The 22,595-nt window shown below is 37.3% G+C and overlaps 1 protein-coding gene across 2 annotated transcripts in view; it reads right to left on the reverse strand.

The window, feature by feature from the left end:
- Positions 1 to 22,595, reverse strand: part of ANO4 (anoctamin 4) — a 219,396-nt gene that overhangs the window by 195,933 nt on the left and 868 nt on the right. The window contains exon 2 of one of the 2 annotated variants that reach the window (XM_045779921.2): positions 5,817 to 5,921. The exons of the other annotated variant lie outside the window; for it this stretch is intronic. Within the exon in view, the coding sequence (XP_045635877.1) occupies positions 5,817 to 5,921 (105 nt within the window). The remainder of the gene's footprint in view (positions 1 to 5,816; positions 5,922 to 22,595) is intronic. 2 annotated transcript variants of the gene reach the window in all.

Genomic DNA, 22,595 nt, shown 5'->3' on the forward strand with positions numbered 1-22,595 from the left:
CGTGTGAGAGCGCACGCTCTAATACTAAAAAAAAAAAATCGTGTTTGGCTTTCTAGCACAGGAAGTCCTTTAACCGCCACCCAGCTGTCTTGTCACAGTTTTAATATTTATCTGAATAAAGCTAGACTTTACATCTGTCACTGGACAGGTCTGATACTTTTTAAAATTTAACAAATAGATCCAATTAAAGGTCTTTAAAAATTCAGAGAAACACACAGACTCAGCATAGCTCTGAGCACCTTAGGCTGGGATTTAGACCAAACACTATGTAAGATGTATATATCAGCAAGCCTAGAACTCTGTTCAATACACTTCACGTGAATCTTACAACATCCCTAAGGCAGAGACTGTTTGGTTTACCAATGAGAGGAAAAAAGGGCCTAAATTGGAAAACTCAAAATAAATAAATTGGAAAAGACATAAATCCTCCCTTAGCTAGTTTTATTCCTTTCCAAATGTCAGGGGCTTTCAAAGTGTGTTCCCTGGAACCCCAGGATCCTTTTGGAGGAGCTTCAGGGGCAATGGAAGGGACAAAGAGGAAACCGAGTGAGAAAAGCACTACACCCATTACCCCCAGCTACCCCAAACAACTCAGTTACCTTTTTTATGTATTGAGACTATATGCGAAAATATATTTGAGGAAGAAACAATCGATTCTACTGCTTTAAAAAGTTTGGAAATCTCTGCTAGTGTGTTACAGCAACAATTAAACGGTTGTGCTAACATCTCCCCAAAGAAAACCTGAAGAAAGCAAGCTAGGGTTCTAATTGTGATAGATATGAGAGTAGGTACTTTTTTCTGCCATGGGAAGTTTACTTGAAATACTTTAAGATTCAAATATATCTCTGCAAAGAAAAAAGTCATAATTTTTTAAAAAGTGTGCTCATTAAAAAAATTTCATTGGCATTTCCTGGCTCAGTGATGATACAGTTTATACAACAGAGCATAGACCACAGCATGGGGCATCCACAGGACACTCTGCAATGGGGCAAAGATCATTAACTTGTTCCTGGGACAGCATGTTTCTTATGAAGAGCTTCTCTTGCTACTAACTTCATTCTAAAGAAAAGGACAGACACCTTGATTACTTCTATAACAAGGCAGATAATAACGGTGCCTCTTAACAACCTGAAAATGATACCTAGAGAAGAACCAAGTACCTAATTCAAGCTTTGCTCAATAGCCTTGGTTATCTTTTCACAATGTGAAATGAAGTCAATGATGTCCTGCGTTAAAGATCCTCAGTCTCCTGACCATAACTTCCTCTTCTCTGGAAAGAGCATGAGCTGTGGATTCAGACAAGCCTAGGTTCAAATGCTAGTCCTTGTACCTACTAGCTATTAGACTGGGCATTTAACTCTTCAAGCTTTAGTGTCTTTGTCCTATCAGTGCGGATAATACAATGTCCCACACACAACTGAGAGGAATGAAGCCAAGGTAGCGGCCAACACTTGTCATGTGCCTAGCACCACACTAAGGGCTTTATATAGATTTACTAGAACTATCTCCCTTTATCGGATGTGGAAATTAAAGCAAATAAAACTTAAGACTGAAAAGAGTAATATGGGTAAAAAGGTCAACCACAGAGTTGCCAGGCAAGATTATGTGTTCCATAGATGTCAGCATCTCCCTCTTCCCATCCTCCCCTTTGAAAGAGCATGACCATATGGATTAAAAATAAAACTGGAAATCAGGGCTCAAGAAATTGGATTCAAAATGACTCACTGGATGTCACTGAGAAATGACTCAGTCTCTGCGGGCACAGAAGCACAGAGCACTACCAGTGCAGGAACAGCACTGTGATTACGTAGACACACGTGCAAGCACAGAGAGTCCGATTACAGGAAAACAACAATCCTTCCAACCTCCAAGTCCTCATTTCAAACACTTTGCTTTTTGCTCACTTTCCTTCTTTAGAACCTAATGGATTATAACACAATAATGTACCATAGTTTGAATGCCACTCAAGAGTCCCCATGGTCTGTATCTGTACATACTAGGAATCAAGAAAAGAAAAACTAAGGACAAAGCAGGAGGGGTAAGCAACAAAGAGTGGGGCAGGGTAGAGGAAGGATCCCTAGAAAAGACGGGGCACTGGTAATAATTTAAAGCAAGAATAAAAAGGTTCAGTATAACCTTTGATAGCTTTCTTAAAGGTTTGCTAATATAACAAATGCACATACACAAACACACCGGCTTCATGGACTACAGAGCTTTAAAACGTGATCCTCAATCTAATTTCAGAAGGAAATATTTCTAAATGTCTACTTCTCAAAAATGTCCATATTTCAAAAATCTTGCAATTTGATTGCAAAAATTGCAATCCATAAGTAAGAATTGCCCCCACGACCTTGTCATCATTACATCAAGTTAAATCTGTCTCTAAGTCCCCACCCCAACTGGCCTGATAGACAATTTAATTTCAGTCATTGCTGACATTCCCAGTCCTCTACCCCACATATGTAGGACTGTAAAAGGTTTTGACAGAGGTTTTGTAAACAGCAGAACGTTTAGAGAGCACTCAGGTCTCCAAGCCACACTGCTTCTGCTGAGCCACCCACATTGCAAGTTTAGAGTAGAATTCATTCACTCACTCATTCATTAACAAAATTTGTTGAGCAGCTACTATACTCTGTACTCTGCTTAAGGTACTAGAGATGCAACAAAGAAACACGAAGATGACACTGCCACCTTCCCAGAACCCCCAAAGTTCCCTGAAACATGGAAGACCTGCTCCTTCCTCAGGCTGGAGAAGCGTAGCCAACGCTGGCAGTTCAGGTGGTTCAAGCACAGGCTCCTGGCACACAACCCAGCCAATCCCTCCCTTTCTCCCCATACACGGGAAGCCATGCTACCACTGCAGGACAATCTAAGGGAGCTGGACAGAAAATTCCTTTTCTCCCTCTGTCTCTGTGTGTGGGTATCTCTGTGTCTGTCCCTTTTTACCAAGCATTAGCCACTCAGAAGCCCACACTTTCAGAACACAAAAGCCGGGGACTACAGGTAACACAGAACTCTGCTGAAACAAAGAAGCTCAGGAGACCTAGCTACCATCTGGGGATGGGGAACAATGGGTTAGAATAGAGAGAAGGGAAAATTACATCAAGGAAAACACAGACACACACACACCCTTACATTATACTTGCACATAGAAATGTTTTTCTCCTAGAAAGCAATCAAGTTGTTTTCAATCTGAACAAAACAAATGTGATCTGTTTTTCAATTTCTCTTGAACTGAACTGTGCACCAAAACGTTCACCACTGCTTTAAGATACTATGCATAACGTAGTGCCTGGCACATGACAGGTGAGATGGAGAGATGGGTGAATGGATAAAATAACTTTTCTTCTTTATAAGCCACATCTGTTAGGGGGAAAGTTGAGAAACAACTTTTAGATGGCTAGCCACTCTAAGACATCTTCTTTTGAACAGATGAAGCCATTGTTAGGACATAAGCACTATAGGCAAAAAATGTAATTTACCATGTAGAAGCATGGGGAAGAATTCTTGCATCAAGACGTAACAAAATAAGAATAATTTTATAAAAAAATATGGAGTTCACTTTTCCTAATCATGTTTATTTAACCTTTTATTTATCAGAACAAGGGCCAGCATATGACTAAATATTGACTATCAAATATTAACCATATAGCCTTGGGGAAATATACTCAGTTTTTTCACCTTTAAAATCGAGAAAACACATCTACTATTTCTTGTAGGGTTGTTTTAAGAAAAGATAAAGTATGGGAAGAGCACTTACCATAATGGCTGGCCTAGCTTAGACACTCAAAAAATTGGCAAATTTTCTCTGTCTCCTAGCTTAATCTTAAAGGTCATACATATATGTCCACAAAATTCCAAGAAAATAATGAAATCTTTCCATCATCTTAACAAAAATGTTTGTAGGAGAGAAGGAATTTTTCTGATGTCCAAATCCTATTTTTACATTGTTGTAAGTTGGTCTCTCGAAACTTTCTACAAATAACAATCTAAGGTATAGTCCCTTGAAGAACCAAACTATGTATTTTTATACTTAGAAATGTCAACTAACTTGTTAAGTATCTGAGTCACATTTAGAATCTACGGTGAAACTGAAGGCAGATAAATGGCCCAAATCTTTCCTACCAGAAATGACCATGTAGACAGCTTCCTAAACCTACTTAGCATAAAGCTTATCTTTTTTTTTAAACAAGAAAACAGAGTAGTTCCAAAGTATTAGAAAATTCTTAAACTTATAAAGAGTTGACTTGCTTATTAAGGTGAAATAACATTTCCTTTTTCTTATTTTTAAACTTAAATATTAACTATTCAAACATACGCTTCTGCTTGTTCACAAAGAGCTCACCACTCTAAACAATACACGTTATCATATACAAATGTTTCTTTAGTAAGATATGCTAACAAAAATTACTGTAAAAATAGTCTCATAAACATTAAATTCATTTTGATGTAAGTTTATGCAGCCCTAAAAAATTTTTAAGTTCATCTCCTGCACTTGCATAGAAGCCAACTTTTATCACTTATTAAACATTTTTTAAAAATCCTTTCAGCACTATATAATCTATCATCTTTCAAATCAGATGACATAATTACAGAATTTTATAACTTTCCATGAAAAAATTATTTTCTCTCCAGTGTCTATTAATTGGATTTTTAATCTCCTGGGGAAATTTTTTCTCTTTTATTCATTAACCTAATATGAAAGGATTGCCCAAGCAGAACAAATAGCTGGTCCTTTTGTCTTTTTCATTAAAAATATTTCTCTTAGAACCAGCCTCATCTTCAATTTCAGGATCCTTCCCCTTGATGTGTTTAAATCCCATACTGAGCACATTCAGAAAGGAATTAAATGAAGGGTAGGAGACCCTCCATTCCAGCTGGTCTCCAATCTTGATCATATTACCTCAGCACCTAACTTCTCCTTCCTTCAGTTGTCCTACCTATAAAGTGAAAGTATTAATTATCTCAGAAGGTCAGGAGGGTAGTATGATGACAAAAGGGGATAACTGCTATGAAAATGCTTAAAATTGCTCATTAAAAATTTAGTATAGAAACGCAGTGTCACGAAACTAAAAGTAGCAAAAAATTACAGTGGTTCTTCCTGCCGTGGTCTTCAGATCTAACCCCTTCAAGCGCAACACTGTAGAATACTACTTGATCTAGTATTAGAGCTCTGAGAATGAAACATGAATGTCAATAACTTAGTCTATGATACCACATCCTCCATCCTCAATGCTAAATCTACAACTTGTGTAAATGTATTAAGATCAAATTCTAGTAAAAACTATTTAAAAAAGTAATGTAAGAAGCATAGAGATTAATCAAAATGCTTAGAAGAGTGGGGTCACTTCTCAAGTCACAGCCCATCATCAGTGACTTGAGATACCCATTTTGGAGAATAAATTCATGATTTCAGGTTACTCCATCAACATTTACTTCTTACTACTCGTACATCTGAGCAAAGGGATAGTATTCTAGTAATAGTGTTCTCAAAAACTTATTTAATTATGATTAAATCAAAGAATCTAAAAAATCACAGTACCTGGTGATCTACTAAATATTATCTTAAGTACAGAACTTCAGTTCTTCCATCAGGTTTTTTCAAAGACCCCAATACTGCGTGGCTCAGTTTCACAAATTAAACCTGCATTTCACTAACCATCTCTTCTGGTCTCAAAATTATTTTACACAGTATCTCCTTTAAGACATTTTTTTTTTTTAAACTTGGCATCTAAGGTTTCTAGTTTTATTATACCTCCCAAGTATTAGAATAGTTTCTCCTTCCATGGTCAAATTAAAATTTGAGGGAAACTTACTTTCTTGTATTGCATTAAGAATCTCTGAAAAGTCCACATCACTCTTTGGGCCGTCAGGTAGTATTTGCATATCCAGCTGGTAGCCTTGCAAATCCACACCTCCTTCTAGAGAAATGAAAGATATTCATGGAGTTCGCACTGGTTATCAGAGAGCCCAGCATTAGGGTCCCAAGGAGAAGCAATGTCAAAATCTAAAATGAACAGCCAGCTGATTTGCCAATGATCCTCTTGGAAAAAGGACTTTAAAAAAAAATGAGAAATATTACCAGGCATTTGCTCCTTATGGGACCAAAAAGGTTCAATTGTACTTCCAACGTAAAAAATAAGGCAATTACTTTATTAAAATACTACACACTTCATAGTATTTACTGATGACTTCCTGGGTGAAGAATAAAACATGCTAGCCTCCACCCAAGGACATTTAAAATTATTTTCAGTTCACATGGATAAAAAGTGACATCCAACACAAATACTTTATATCATCTTCTCTAAAACTATAGTAATTCATTCTTAGAAAAGGATTTAATATTCTTTATATCACAGGAAAATAGACATTTTTCCCCTCACAGTTGGACTTCCCTGCTACATCATCTATTTTTCAATTACATCAGAATGCTTTTATTTTTGCTATGAAGTAATTAAACCTGTTGTACTAGATTTGTCTCACGTATTTTTGGTGTGCTCTGAAGATGAGGGTTTTTTTCATGCTGTTCCACACACCTAGAGAACATTTAAGGACATCAAAGGAACCAAGATATTAAAAAGTAGCTTTATCACTAACAATAATAAACCTTTAAATGCTTCTTAAAATAATCATCTCCAATTCTGAGGACTTTAGAAGAGCTAAAAAGCCAGTGCTAAAATAAAAAGATAGTCTGATGAATAGAGTGGGGCATGCCGTAGCTTCCAATATTTTTGTAGAATTATTCTTAGCCTTGAATAAATTTCAGTTACATCGCTAAAACTCAAAAGAATATGACACAGTCGCTATCGTATAAGGATGCTCATTCTAGGAGGGACATGAACACAAGTAACTTAATATAACAGAAGGTGAGCTTTAGAAGGGCAGGAACTTTTACCTGCACGCTGTCACCCAGTACACAGAACAGTGCCTAGCACCGAGTAGGCAGGCCGTCAACAAATGTAGGCTGAATAAATGACTAAGGCTACGTGATAATTATGAAAGAAAGCCCGTAGAGCTATAAGGAAAGCCATAAGCCCAGATTCTGGAGTCCTGAACACCAGCATTCAAACTCTTATTAGGAAACACTGAATATCTCTAAATCTTGGTTTTCTCGTCTATAAAATCAGGGTGATAATAACAGTCTCACAGAACAACCATGAAGACTAAAGGAGATAATGCATGACAAGCTCTTAGCTGTCAGACAGTCAGCACTCCATAAATGGAAACCGTTACTATTACCATCATAATAATGTATCAAAGGAACATTGACATTTATACAGAAACTTGCTACTGAATAATGAGAAGGAAGCCACAAGTCTGTTCTTTGGGACACCAGCATGCATTTCAGTGACTGTCAAGCATCGTCAAGCACCGCAGACACCGTGAACTTCTCAAATGCATGCATATGGTTGCCTCACTGAAGTTAACAGTTGAGACTAAGCTTCTCAACAGGAATTAAAATGGATTATTTGGTTTTCCCACGGCCGGCTACTGTGCATAAGTAGGGACAAGTGCTGTTGCTTTTCAACCTCTGCTAAGGCTAGCTGCCACTGTTCTGCTCAAAAACCAAACGCTTCATAATAACGATGACAAAAAATAAATAAGAATACTCAATACCGCCTATAGGCTGGCTCTGGGCTATGTACTTTATCATCTCATTTAGCCTTTACCTTTGAGAAGAAGGTGCAGTGGGAAGGAATAATTTGCCCAGTTATACAGCTACTAAGTTGTCAAGATGCAACTCCAACCCATGCTCCTACCAGTCTTAAAAACCCCCCATATATGAAAGCTGTCACAAATACAGGCTGTTAGAAATAAGGGAAAAGGATTTACCAATAGTCCCATGTTCTAGTGCTTCCGACATGACAAATGCCACTATATAACCTAAAAAGCAAATGACTTGATAAATAGGCTAATACACAGGAGCCCAACTTATTTACCTTGTTTGTCTGAGCTCATAAATTCATGTAGAAGTTTTTTTTTTTTTTAAGATTTTATTTATTTATTCGACAGAGATAGAGACAGCCAGCGAGAGAGGGAACACAAGCAGGGGGAGTGGGAGAGGAAGAAGCAGGCTCATAGTGGAGGAGCCTGATGTGGGGCTCGATCCCATAACACCAGGATCACGCCCTGAGCCGAAGGCAGACGCTTAACCGCTGTGCCACCCAGGCGCCCCCATGTAGAAGTAGTTTTGACTAATAAATTACTACAATTTCTAATAACCAAAATTCCATAAATTTTTAGTAATTATTTTTAAGATTATTTATTTTTATTTATATATTTTATATTTATTTATTTTCTTTCATTTATCTGAGAGACAGAGAGAGAGAGAACAAGGGGGGGAGGAGCAGAGGGTGAGGGGGAAGCAGACTCCCTGCTGAGCAGGAAGCCCCACTGTGGGGCTCAATCCCAGGACCCAGAGATCATGACATGAGCCAAAGGCAGACACTTAATGGACTGAGCCACCCAGATGCCCCAGTAATTATTTTTTTGTTAGAGAACAGTATAGGAGTGTAGGAAGTCACAAAAGATGCAACATAAAGGAGGCATTCAGGTCGTTAAAGTCTGTCTTTAGAGAATATTTAATGCTTAAGATATCATGAAAATGTGAGGAAAATGGATACAAGGATAGAGATAAATAGATTTGTCTCAAGTATATTTTTAAAAAGTACCCTTTTATATGACTAGAAAAAAAGGCAGGAAGAAAATAGTCCAAATGGGTACATAGTTATCCCTCATCTCTAAAATTACGGGTATATTTTATTTTATTCTTTATCTTGTCTATGTTTTTTTTTTACAATAAACAAAATATTTTTATAATTTTAAAGTCATTAAATTCAGATTGTGGCAGTGGAGAATATTAAATACTGAGAGTTCAGATTCAAGACTTAAAGACTACAAATGTTAAGACAGTAAGAGATAATTCTAACATAAAATTTTCTGGATTAATACAATTCTTAAAATATATAATTTAAAGAGCTCCAAATTGCAGGATGCAACATTCTCTTCGTAGTAAACTGTAAGATCACATTTAAAATTCCTAAAATAAAGGTGTTTTCCTTTCTCTGCTCTAGAAGAAATATAAAATACACTTTAAAGTGTAATATAACGGTCTGAAACTTCTGGCAGGAAATCATTCATTAAAGTCCAACATGACAAAGTAGGGGATGCTATAAAACAAGGACTTTTGTAAACTTTCCTAAATAGAAAGTGATCGCTTGTGCAAGGACATTTTCAAATGAATCCTTCAAGGTGATAAGCTTTACCTTTAGCACATACTGCCCAGTGAACAAGAAAAAATACTTCAATACAAAAGTTCTGTGTCCTACTTTGAACTTCCGATATTTATTTATTGTTAGTCCTATAGTTTTGATGTGATCTCTAAAAAGTTGAGAATCAAAGCTCTTTCTACAGTCACAGATGCCTCTGACTTTGAGTCAAAACACAAAGCTCCTTTTCAGAGGCAAGATGGTGAAAATGTCATGGTTTCAAACTGATAAAGTTTTAAAATAAAATATAACCCCCACTGGGCCTCAGTAATTGACATGCAACCAAATGTAATCCCAAGGAAACTAAACCAATAAGTTACATTGAAGAGGGAAACTTTAAAAAGATTCCTGAAGATGTGGAGAACAAAATGAACCATTTTAAAAATCAAAAATAGCCACAAAATTCATGTGATCTTCAAATCTGTCTTGAGCTTTTCTCATACTTGATTGATTATACTCAAATCTTAATTGTGATTCTGTTGTGTGAGAGTAAAGTTGAAAGTAGCTTCAATAAAAAAGAGCCTTGATAACAGTGCTTACATTTAATAAAAGATCTTCAGCTGAGCAAACAATAAAAATTCATTTTAGGTTTGTAACTAGTTTAGATGGATTTAGCTAAATGCTTATATACAAAAGGAATCGAAAAAACAAGCTCGAAATAGGAGTCTCAGCACACATGTCAATGCCTCTCCCATTCCATTTCTGTCTATAGAAATCCCTTTCTACTTTTAAGCACCATTCTAAATGCTCCGCTTCAGGAAACATTTCTTGACCCTAACAAGCAAACACCATTTTCTACCATTGCTATTTTGAACTTCTATAGCAACCTATACTTTATCTTTTCTATGGTACACGTTTTCCATCAGCAATAAGGCAGGTAAAGTATCTAGCACAGTGTGGGGTAGACACAGACAACACGTGAGCTCCTATTTCTCCCCATCTAGATTTTCTTCTTCATCTCTAGACCCTCAACTAGACTATCACATGATGGGGGCCTGGGACCAAACTGCATCTACCTTTTTATCCCCTCAGAACCTAGATCAAGGCCTTGAACATATTAATTGCTCAGTTAAAGCTCTTATACTGCAATTTCATATTACTAGTAACAGTGGATACAGACTTGAGAAAACATCCCAGTTTTCTTTCATCGTCCATAATTTTAAGGCATCTTGATAGGTTATCTATAGACAACTATGAAAGACATGTTCTAGATCACATATTTACTTTTTTTGTGAATTCTTCTCAAATCTTGTCAAATAATAAAGAAAATGCTGAGGTACCAACATCTTAAAGCTTATAATGAAAGCTAACAGTTGCCAGCCTTACCCCTTTCTCAACCCCAAACCTATTACTTAGCACAAATACTCTCAAGAGTTTGCTTTTACTCTTTTTGGCTATTTCCATGTGGGTGTTCCATTGTTCTTTGATCAATTTTATATATTACTTAATATTTCCTGCTATGATACAAGACAATATACGTTGTATGACTTTCACTTCCTTTTGCCCTCCACCCAGCCATCCAATCACTATTCTTATTCTGTTATATTGCCTTAGTTTAATAACTTGAAATGACTTAAAATTCAGTTTCTTGTTCAAATGTAAATAGATATTATATTTACAAATTAACACAAAGTGGTAAAAAAAAAAAAAAGCAGATTCTGACACTACATTGACCTGGACTTGATTTCCATTTTTATGCGACCCTGAGCCATTAAATCCATCTCTGAAATATAAAGGCCAATTCCAAGTTTAGGGTCTAGACTAAATAAAAACAATGCATTAAAAAAAAACTTTGTAATTGGACTTGGAATAGCTGTTTCATGTTGAAACAGAAATAAAGAGAAGTGTGACAAGTTAAATTTTACTTTCACCATGCAACACAAAAGATGGGGAACTCTGTAAACCAGGCTAAAGGGGACAATGGTATTTTCTGTGATTTCCTCATAATGAATGATGCTTGATCTGAGCATCTGTTACATTCTATTTATACTCTGCAAATAAAAATTGGTAGTTCCTGTCCTGAGAGGTATTTTTAATACAAATTGTCAAATGCAACATTTTTACAAAATAGGAAACAGTGATATATCAAAACTTGATATAAATATCTAAAATAAATCCTCACATGTAACATTTTTGGACTAAAAAGGCTGCAAAAAACACCATTTTTGTAATTGAGAGTTTGTTTTCAATTCCCCATAGTGAAATCAGTGTTTCTGACAGTGTTAAGATGAATAATGGTATTTAAGAAGAGGGAGAGGTATGTTCTGTCTTCTTTACAAACTTTCCCTGCATCAGACTGTGTTCAAGAAATATTTTTTAAGAAGGAAGAAAATAAATTTAGCTCTTCTGAAGGATCTGAAATTGGAAACCCTAGATTCACATGTGGGATATTCCACTGGTTCTAGAAAAACTTTCCATCTCTGTGTCTTAACTTTATAGTGCTTACTAAATTCTATTTAGCATGCTATAAGCTATAGAGGCTTCACAAGAGAGGATGCTTCATAAGTGCTATTGTAAAAAGACCCACGAATCACTCTTTCATATTAGTGTTGTGTAACTATAAATCTAGTGATATTGCAAGATCATTCTCTTACAAAAGAAAGCTCAACATTGTATTAGAAGGAATACACAGACTGATTCACCCACACCAGTCACTGTAGAAACTAAAGATGTTTTTTCAAATGATTAACACTGACTAGTTCTAAGGACTCAATTCTGGACTGGATCCTGACTGGAGAACCACATGTGGCTAATAGAGGGTAGATGTTTTTCAGGTCTAAAATGGAAAGAATAATTCTAGTACTTGAGGCAGTAATGGCTGACTTTCAACAAAATTGTTTGTTTCTCAGGATTGGCGAAACAGTGACCTCCTAACTTATAAGGCATCCTTGCACTAGGAGTTCCAAAGACGGCTTGGAAATCAGAGCTGCAAAGCTCTGAAGGACAGGAAGGATCTGTGAGTCCTGTAGGCAGTTCTCCATGGAGGGGGAGTGGGGGCGTCTTCCAATCTCCTGCTGAGTTCTGTTGCTCTGATAATACACATTCTTACACAGGAAGGGATGAAAAAAACTCAGGATTAGGAGCAGTTGCACGATAAAAACTATGAGACCTTCAGCATTACTACAATGTTGCTTATTCTCTTAACTTGCATGATAAATCTACAGAAAAGCTTGAGATGAATGTATGAGAGTATGGCCTTGCAAGACAACAAGCCTCGTGAGTGCTAAGGTTCTGTCCATTTTGTACATGACCTTCATCTCTGAGGAAATTAAGCATAGTAGAAGTTTACTACTAACTATCTACCACAATTAAGGGCTTAGGTTGGGGTTAGGTCACTAGTTACGGTTGTATGGTCTTGAGATAAATTTTTATTTAAATCTGTCCAAGCTTCTTAAATATAAAATTTTTGAAATAACCTTGGGCAGAAGATAGAGTTTTAGGTTCCACAAAACACAATCCTTGTTCCAGAAATTAGTCATTTGGTTTTCCTTGTGGCTGCCTTTTCTACAGCTTTTCTTCGTTCGTTTTGTGTGTTCAAATGGTTGTGAAAAGATTCTTCAGAAAATTCTCTCTACATGCATCATATAAGTCAAAATATGTGCATATGTCCCTCAGCAAAGGGAAAAGAAAATGTAAATATCTAAGGGAAGAATTTGGCACATATTTTTAGAAAACACAATTTTGTTACTCAGCAAATGAGAGCAAGGAACACAGATACCAATGCCCAAAATAGCTTGTTTTCCTAAGCACCCCATATTTACTAAACTCACATCACACATCAAAAAAACAAAAAAAAAAACCAAAAAAACAAAACAAAAAAAAAAAACACCAACACTTAAAGAGGAAGAGATTCAAATGAAGGATGATTAGTGTTATTTTCAAATCACACCACTGACTGTTCTGAAAGACACCACATTCACCTTCAACACAATGAGAAATGAAACAGAAGTCCGAAGTAACTCCTATAGTTTTTCTACCACATAATTTCAAAGCCATGTGGAAGATCTTAGCTTCCGGTCACACAAAAAATCCATTTCACAAATAAAACACACATATAATTTCACCCAGCTTCAGATCTACTCAGGAAGAGTAGCCAGGTTCTTTAGGTTCAGTAAAGAAGCTTCAGCCACAATTCTCAATATTTGTTTCCAGATAAAGTGATGAGAAAAACACCAAAATTTCACACTCAACTAATTCTTGTCTTCAAGAGGAAAAAAAAAAAAAAAAATGGCACAGCTGAAAAACAAAAACAACAACAAAAAACACTTGTAAGAATTTAAAGACATAGGTCTTAGTTACGGAGCACCGATTACTAATTTTATACTTTTGGGCAAGCAACTTCATTTCCTGAGCCATAGTAAAATAGTAATAATTCCACCTCACGGACTGCTGGAAGAACTAAGTGAGATGTCGGAGAAATATTTGTGAAAGCCCTTTGGAAACAATGAAGCATCATTTAACGTGAGGTGGTTGTATTATGATCATTACTGTTGTAAAGAATAGCCATCCATTTGCTTTTTCCTTACTTTTTCCCTAAAGAATGAGTTGAATCTCCACTCTCATTTTGGCAGAATTAGAGATAAGACAGCCTTCATTTGGCTTTTTAAAAATCTCTCCTTACTTGCTCCTTGTCTCTCCCTGTCCTTTTCCTCATAGCTCCTGGTACTCTCTCTCACAAGAGAACATGAAAGGCACTTGCCGAGTTCAGTCTATTCCCTAATTTGAGATCAGACCTTGACATGAGGGCCAGAAAGTAATACCTAAAACTCAGCGAAATGGGAATGTGTTCTATAATACCGGAACCAGAAAAAGGGAGGACAGAAAAATTAAGGCCTAATGCAGAATACAACAAAAAAAGAAGCCACAAAGTGGATCATCACTTTCCAATGGAATCCTACTGGTCCCTTCTTTAGTATGGTCTTCTTACACTAAGGTTTGAACTATTATAGGGCCTGTAATTTAAATTTTCCAAGGCTTTGTTATACTGATTTGCTAGAAATATATTGCCACCACATCATTTGAAGAAGACGGTAACATTGGCACATTGAATGAGAGCATCAGACTACCTGATGTGGAATCTTGCCTCTGCCATCTACTGGCTGTTTGTCCTTGGGCAAGTTATTTAACATTCTCTGTGCCTTAGTTTCCCCAGCCATAAAAATAAGGATAAAGGCATGAGAATATTAGGGAAATTAAATGAGATAAAGAATGCAAGCAGCTTAACAGTTCTTGAGGTTGAGAATATGGTAGAGCGATTAATAAATTGTAGCTATAATTTTATTTCTGTCAAACGCTTAATACCTCTGTATACAGACAGAACTAACTACATTCTAGCTTCACTGGAAACAACAAAATCCTAAAGTCTCTCTTGTGTGAAATCAAATCATCCCAGCATTTAGACACCATATATACATAAGGAAAAAATAATCATGCATAAAGGGCTGCTCAGATTTGAAGTTAAAAGATAAAAGGAATTGTGTTAGAAATTATTTGAGAAAACCATGAAACATATCAGTAAAAATGCCATTTTACAAACTCCAAAAGAGAAGAAAGGACAAATTCTGGGATTGATGATATTCCTCTGGGACTGTATGATTGGCCTAACAGATAAAGGAAAAGAAAGAGAAGAAATATTTTAGATTGCAGAAGGCTTCTAATTCTATTTTATATGGCAAAGTCATTAAACTGGGATAATGTGATCTATGCCCACTAAGTTTTACAGTTTCGAATTAAAAAAATTGCAATCAATGCTTCAGTTTACTCTGCTCTTGACCCTTATCGTCCCAAGTTTGGTGCCATTTAATACTTCTATTATCAGCCTTCAAAGGGGAATAGAAAATAGTATTCATTAATTATGAGTGGCTAAAAGATAAGGTCAAATACAAATCAACACACAAGAGAAACATCTGAAACTATCAGAAGAAAAACGAAACCACACAAATACAAGACAAAGGTAAACAGCTCCTGTGTCAGTATAGCACAATGAGAATATTCATTCCAGCACAAGTTAACTGGAAAACTGCTCTATGGTACAGTGACTGAGCAAGAATGGGTTCTGGGACATATTCACTTTCAGGCTTCTGAATTTTGTCTGTGATGGTGAAAACAAAAGTGATCACTACCATTTATTACTGAGCACCTACTATGTGCCAAGGATCATATTCAGCATTTCACATTAATGAATTTATCAACTTCTCCTAACGGTGTTATATAGAGTTGCCAGCTATAGTCCATAAAAATAGAGTACCCGGTTAAATTTGAATTTCAAATAAACTAATAATTTTTTATTATAAGTGTGCCCCCAAGCAATATTGAGAAATACACCAAAAAACATTTGCTGTTTATCTGAAATTTAACTGTGAGTCCTGTATTTTATCTGGCAACTCTAACACCATGAAATAGGTATTAATATCCTCGTTTCGCTGGTCAAAAAACTGAGATTCACAGAACCTAAGTCATTTGCCCAAGTCTGCATAGCTATCAGTTAACATATCTGGATTCAAAATCTCTAGCAACAAAGCCTACATTCATAACCAGTACAGTGCATTTTCTCTGTCATTATGTTCCCTCCTATATATGAATGGTCATCCCTCCATCCTCCCGTTGACATTCTAGCTGACCTTCAAAGTCCAATTTGTAGACTATATACCTTGTGAATCCTTCTTAAACTTTTCCCACTAAGAATATTCCCATAACTTTATTTAAATCTCCATTCCAGCCATTAAAACAGTTTTACTTCTATTATAGCAGGTTACATACAGGTCCCTGTAGTGGACAATCTTCTATGTACATTTCTCTTTTCTAACATCCCCTCTATTTCCTTTTGGGGCAGTGTCTTTCCCTTACCATATGTAGTTTAGATGGGAGGAGAAATTAAGTGGTCCTACAATCCTATTATAATAGCTGAAGGGAGAAGTCTCCTTCTGTCCTATCCTTTCTTTCATTACTACCTATCCAGCCAAGGGAAAGGTATATGGCCAATAAGACTGGTCTCTCCCAAGTCTTCAAAACTTTAGCCAAATAATGCAAAACTAAGACAAACTGTAAGGGTTCATTTATTCCAGATAATCAAATAATTCATTTGCTGGTTTCTGTTCCTTTTCCAAGGCTGGTTCCATGCACAGGCTTTCCATCTATATCCTCCAGATTTAAATTCCTTCTTTGCTTGGATTAAATAATTAGTTTCAGTTGTTTATAACCAAAGAACCCTGACTGATTTCTCTTTGAACATGACTGTAAGCTCCCTAAAGTCCATATATAAAAGAGTTCTACACCATTGCAGTCCCAACGAGTTATCTCCCAAATAAATATTTGTTTGTACATAGTAGGAACTCAGAAATGTTTGTAAACCCAAAGGGGGATATATGAATTGAAATTTTTCAGGGCTGATAGCATAGAAGATCAACAAGACTTATTTTTTTTCTTTTTGTACTTCACAGCCAGTCTGAGTGAGCTTTTAGAAAGCACTTTGAGAATTGCGATTATTAACTTTGTAAAAAGTAGATGGATCACATAATAGGCCTCAATATTACTAAAATGGCCATGATGCTTCTAACATCTATGACTCACTATAAATAAGTTTGAGAGCCCTTTTATAATCTCCCAACAGAGAGCTATGATGCATTAGTGTTAGTATACTAAAAATAAAAAGATGTAACTGATGTCATATCTATCTTGCAGAATAGTTTTAAATACACATATTAAAAAACAGGTTTTTAATTATAATTAAATATAATTTTTGTTTTAATTCAGTGCTAGAGAATTGGCTTTACTTATATTTTCTGCCATTAGCCAATGCAAGTAGGGTTCACTATCTATGATAAAATTATGGATAAACATAGTGATGTTTTTAAGGTGAGATCAGTGACTTGACATATGCTAAATTATCTCACACTGACATTACACCGTTAGAAAATACTTTAACATTTCTTTAAATTTTTATTACATTACAAGATGTCAGGTAAACACTGACTGACTCTACCTGGGCCAGACATGAACAAAATACTCTGGGTGCTGTATATTCAAAGAGGCAGTAATTGAAATAAGACGGTTTCTAACAACAAAATGGGTAGGATGGTAAAAAAACTGAATACCACATCATTGAAGGAAGCATTGACGAAACTAGGAAATGTTTCAGCTGGCAAATAGCTAAGATGAGTTTTTAAAGGAACATCATTTAAAGGAATTAGATTTAGTCTGTGTAACTTCAGAAAGCAAACCTATATCCAGTGGATAGAATAGATTTCAACAAACAGCAAATAATCATTTAGCAAACCTTTCTCTGAATAAAGCATGGGGTTAGTGGAGATGGAGAATACAAAGATAAACTGAATACAGTTCCTGCCTTTCAGGAGACCTATGAAATCTAAAAAACATGTGGACTTTGATTAAGCTTCTGAATTCTGTGGAAGTACTGGAAAGTGGGAGACCGATTCTGACCAGTGAGATCTAGGAAGGCTTTTAAGAAGATGTGGAATTGGGTTACATTTTGAGGAATGAGAAGTTCTAAGTAGACATTTACTAAGGGAAGGAGCATTTCCAAAAGTGGGAGGAGCTTATTTGAGAAATAGCAAAGAACCATATATGGTTAAAGTAGAATAAGGCAGAGTGGGGTACAAAAGATAGGCCAGCAAAGACAGGGAAAGGTTAAACTGCAGAGGGCTTGAAAAACTGGACTCACAAGGTTGTGATTTCTTCTGGACAGCCATAAAGATCATTAAGTAGAGGAGGGATAATATTAATAGTCTCTTTGGAGGAAAACTTTGGGATGGTCCAGAAAAATAATTAAAGAAAGCTTTGGAATACAATTCCCCAACATCCAAATCCCTTCCACTGGGCCCTCCAGAATTCTCCTCCCATCATCAGTCTTTCCTCAGATTGTTCTCTTCATCTTCTTGCTCATATGAAAGCCTGGCTTTTCCAGAGGTCACTGCTTCCCCCTGTGGCTCCTTCCTATGGTACTATTTTTCTCCTACAGTCCTGACACCAATGGGCCTGGAAAGGAAGAGGTATCTTCCTTGAGTCTTAATAGCACCTTCAGACCCTGGTCCTCCCTATTCCCTAAACATCTCCAGTCTTGAATCTCAGGTTGCTATATCACTTTCAATCCTTCGCCATTGAAGGATTCACCTGCTGCCTCCAGGACATGCTCCCTCACTTCTGGGTGAGGCCAAGTCCTGGCTTATTATCCCTCTTCTAAACACTATTCAATTCCTTGACAGTTTCAACCTCTATATGAATGATCTTTCCCAAACCCTGGCCTCTCACTCCCTGAGAATTCTTTCCTTCAATGATCTTGCCCTCCACCCTATTACAGCCACTCATTTCATACCCTAGTGTAGACCTTGTCATTATTACTAACAGCAAACCCCTCCATAATATCAGTGCCAGGCATTCCACTCACTCTCTTACAACCACCTCTTAACTTTCTAGCTCTTTTCCCTACACTGAACCTGACACCCTTCCAAAGCTCTGGAACCTCCAACCAATTCTATCGACTTCCCACTGCCCCTCATTCCCTTATTGACTTCACTTCCCTCTTTACCAAGCTTGAATCACATAACCAATTGTCATCATTCCCTTTCATGCACCTTCGATTCTCTTTTCCTAATTCCTTGGCAAAATCACAACCCCGACTAAATGTAACTGTCCATCTATTCTATGTCTTCAAGCATGTACCTAAACAAAGTTAAAGAAAAACACACAACCATGATGACCTGTCCTACTTTAATTTCATGACCATGAATCTCGAATAGCCCTTTAATGTGGGTTGGCAGGCAGTCATATCTCCCCGTCCATATCACCTGTCTTCATATACCATCTCCCTCTCCCTCCATCTCGGAACAAGACTTGATTCTCATTCTCAGTGATGACCTTGCCTCCCACATTACAGATAAAACTGATACAGTAGGAAAGAACTTTTTAGACCCTCGTCACACTGCCAACAGCCACATACACTCTCCCTTCCCATCTGTTATCACAGATAAATTATTCATAATTCTATTGTGCATAGCTCTCATCTCTCACTGACACCCACATCATGAATTCTCCCCTCTCCTGAACATCATAAATTATCTGCTGGAGATGTGCTATTTTGAAAAAAACAAAATGCTCTCTTGACTTTACTTCTTCTCCAGCCAGGGCCTTATTTCTTCACTAGCCTTCACAGCAAAATTGCTTTTAAAAAGTTGTCTGTATTCACAATATCTAATTCATATCCCTCCATTTTCTCTTAAACCCACTTTAATCAGTGATTCATCCCCACCACTTCACCAAAACTTTTCTTATCAAAATCACCATTGATCGCCACTTTACTAAAATCAATGGCCAACCCTTAGCTCTCATCTTACTTGACTTTCAGCAACATTTAACCTATATAATCACTCCTCTCTTCTTGGTAAACTTTCTTTACTTCCAAAACATGTAATTTCTAGTTTCTTGACATCCTTGACAGTCATTCTTTCTTGGTCTTCATTCTCTCCTACCTTTACTATTGGAGTCACCCAGATTCTAGCCCTTAGTCTTCTCCCCTTCTCCATCTTTACTTCTTCCTTCTGTCACCTCTTTTCATCACATGGCTTTAAAGACCATTTATATGTCAACAATAGTTGATTTTATATCTCCTTCCCAGACCAATCTCTCAAACTCCAGACATGTTTATTCTACCACCCACATGATCTCACTAGTTCTCGATATTATCATGTCCACAATCGGATTTCTGATCTTGACCCTAATTCTTCCTTAAAACTGACTGAATCTGCTTCCCCTGCAGCCTTCTCCATCTCAGTTGATACCAATCCAACTTACTCCGGCCGAAAACCTTACAGCCATCCTTAGCTCTCTTTTCTCTCTTACGCCACATCCAATCCACTTGGAAATCCTGATGGCCCAACTTTAAAATATTCCCAGAATCTAAATTCTCACTACCATTTCTGCCACCCCTAGTTAAAGCTACCATCATTGCTTTCACCAGACTGTTATGATGGTCTCCTATCTGACCTTTCTCCTTTCACCCTCTCCATCTATCATGTATTCTCACATAGTTGCCAATGTGGTCCTCTTAAAATATAAGTCACATCAGGGTGCCTGGGTGGCTCAGTCAGTTAAGCATCCTGCTCTTGATTTTGACTCAGGTCATGATCTCAGGGTCCTGGGATGAAGACCTGCATCAGGCTCTGTACTCAGTGGGGAATCTGCTTGAGGATTCTCTCTTCCTCTTCCTCTGCCCCTCCCCCCACCTGCTCACACACTCTCGTGCTCTCTCCCTCTCATAAATAAATTTTGAAAAAAAAAAAATAAGTCAGATCATGGGAATCTTCTGCTCAAAAACCCACAAGAACTCCATTTTGCAAAGAGTTCTAAGTCCTTATAATGGCCTGCAAGGCCCTGCTTTATCTGACCTATCTAGGCTGGTGTTTCCCCCTCACTCCAGGCTCAGGGGTCTCTGTGCTGTTCCTCAAACTGCCAGACTCATTCCTCATTCACCAATGTATTCCAAATACTTGAAGAGTGCCTGGTAACCTAATAGGTCTCCAATAAATATTTGTTGAAAGAAAGTCAGGTAGAACAATTAAAAAGCTATTGTAATTTGTCAATAATATCCCAATAAAGCTGGGAAAATGTACAATGAAGCTATTGTAATAGTCTGAAAAACAGCTAATGAAGATTCAGTTCAATCCTACCCTGCAAATATTTATTGAAAGGACAAAGATAAATATCCAGAATCCCTGCCCTTGAAGACCTTATGGTGGAGAGATAGGTAACTTCAAAATGTTAAAAGATAATGGAACAAAACCAGGGCATCCTAGAGAGAACAGCATGAACAAAGGTTGGGAGACATGAAATAGCATCATGTGATGGAGAACTGAAAGCAAGTCAGTCTGATTAGATGTGATGGTGTGGTTGATATGACTATTTGGCTAGACTACAATCCCCAGTTACTCAATGAACACTAATCTAGGTGTTGCTGTAAGGTGTTTTGTAGATATAATTAAAGTCCATAATCAGTTGCTTTCAATAAGAAAGATTATTCTAAATAATCTGGGCAGGACTGATTCAGTTGACAGTTCTCAAAAGCAGAGCTGAGGCTTCTCTGAAGAAATTCCTCCTATAGACAGCAGCTTCACCTGTGCCCAAAAGTTCCAGCATGCCATTGATGATGGTCTGCTTTATGGATTTCAGATTTGCCTACACAGCCTTCCCAATTATGGAAGCCAATTTCTTGCAATAAATCTCTAAATATCCATCTTCTACTGGTTCTGCTTTTCTGGTTGAACTAGGAGTGATATCCTAGAATATAAAGCTTAAGGCAGAAGGGGGCAAAAATGAAGGATGAGAGGCAGTAGAGCTAGATCAGGGAAGGCATTTGTTTTTAACACACTCAGAGGTTTGAACTTTACCTCAAAATCGGTAGGATCAACAAGGTGAATGACATGATTAGGGGCAGAGATGAATCATTCTGGATTTGATATAAAGGATGTATTGAGACAGGAAGCAAGGGAAAGAGAGAGATACTGGTGGTAGGGAAACCATCCAAGTTCCCTGTGAGAGAAGCAAGAGGAGAACCAAGAAAGAAGGCCATCATGGAAACCAGGGAACAGTGTTTTGGGGAAGAAGTGGTGGTCCACCCTGATCTCATGCATCAGAAGAGATTGCCACACAGCATTCTGTGATAAAAGTTGGTCACGAAGGGCCTCAAGACAGCTGTGACAGAGTGGAGAATCTAGAAACCAGATTGTATTAGGTTCAAGAGTGGCTGGGAAGTGAGAGAGAAGAGAAAACAAGAGTAGATTATTCTTTTAGAGGAGGAACCATGGCAGAAGAGAGAAAAGGTCAGTGTCAAATGAAAATGATTAGAATGGGAGAAGCTTAAGCCTTCTTAAGTCAAAAGCAAGGGAGGGGAAAAGACAACAATGAGGGTACACATTCTCCTGAGTGAGGCTCAAGAGAAGAAGGGTGGCCAAGGCCACAGGTGAAGGCTTGGTCAAGGACAGTGGGAGGAACTTCACTTTCTGAAAACCGGAGGAAAGAGAAGTAGGATGAAAGTAAGCAGAGATAAATTTGGAGATGGAGGGTAAGGAATCTGCAGTAATTCACACCCAATGGCCCTGGGGTACCTCAGTGAAGTTAGGAAACAAGGTTATCAGTTGAGAGAGAGAGATGGTGTGACATATCTAGATATGGAGGCTTGGCTTTTGTTGGGGCTAGGTGGCCACCTGCTAGGACATAACACAGAGGAATCAAGATCAGGTCACAGTTACATTAAAGGACTTCTGAACTGCCTCACAATTCAATGTTTCTGTGAATCAGATGGGCAGAAATGTTGCC

Source organism: Ursus americanus, chromosome 17, assembly GCF_024610735.1.
Source record: "Ursus americanus isolate L20-20 chromosome 17, mUrsAme1.1.p, whole genome shotgun sequence".
Taxonomy (NCBI): domain Eukaryota; kingdom Metazoa; phylum Chordata; class Mammalia; order Carnivora; family Ursidae; genus Ursus; species Ursus americanus.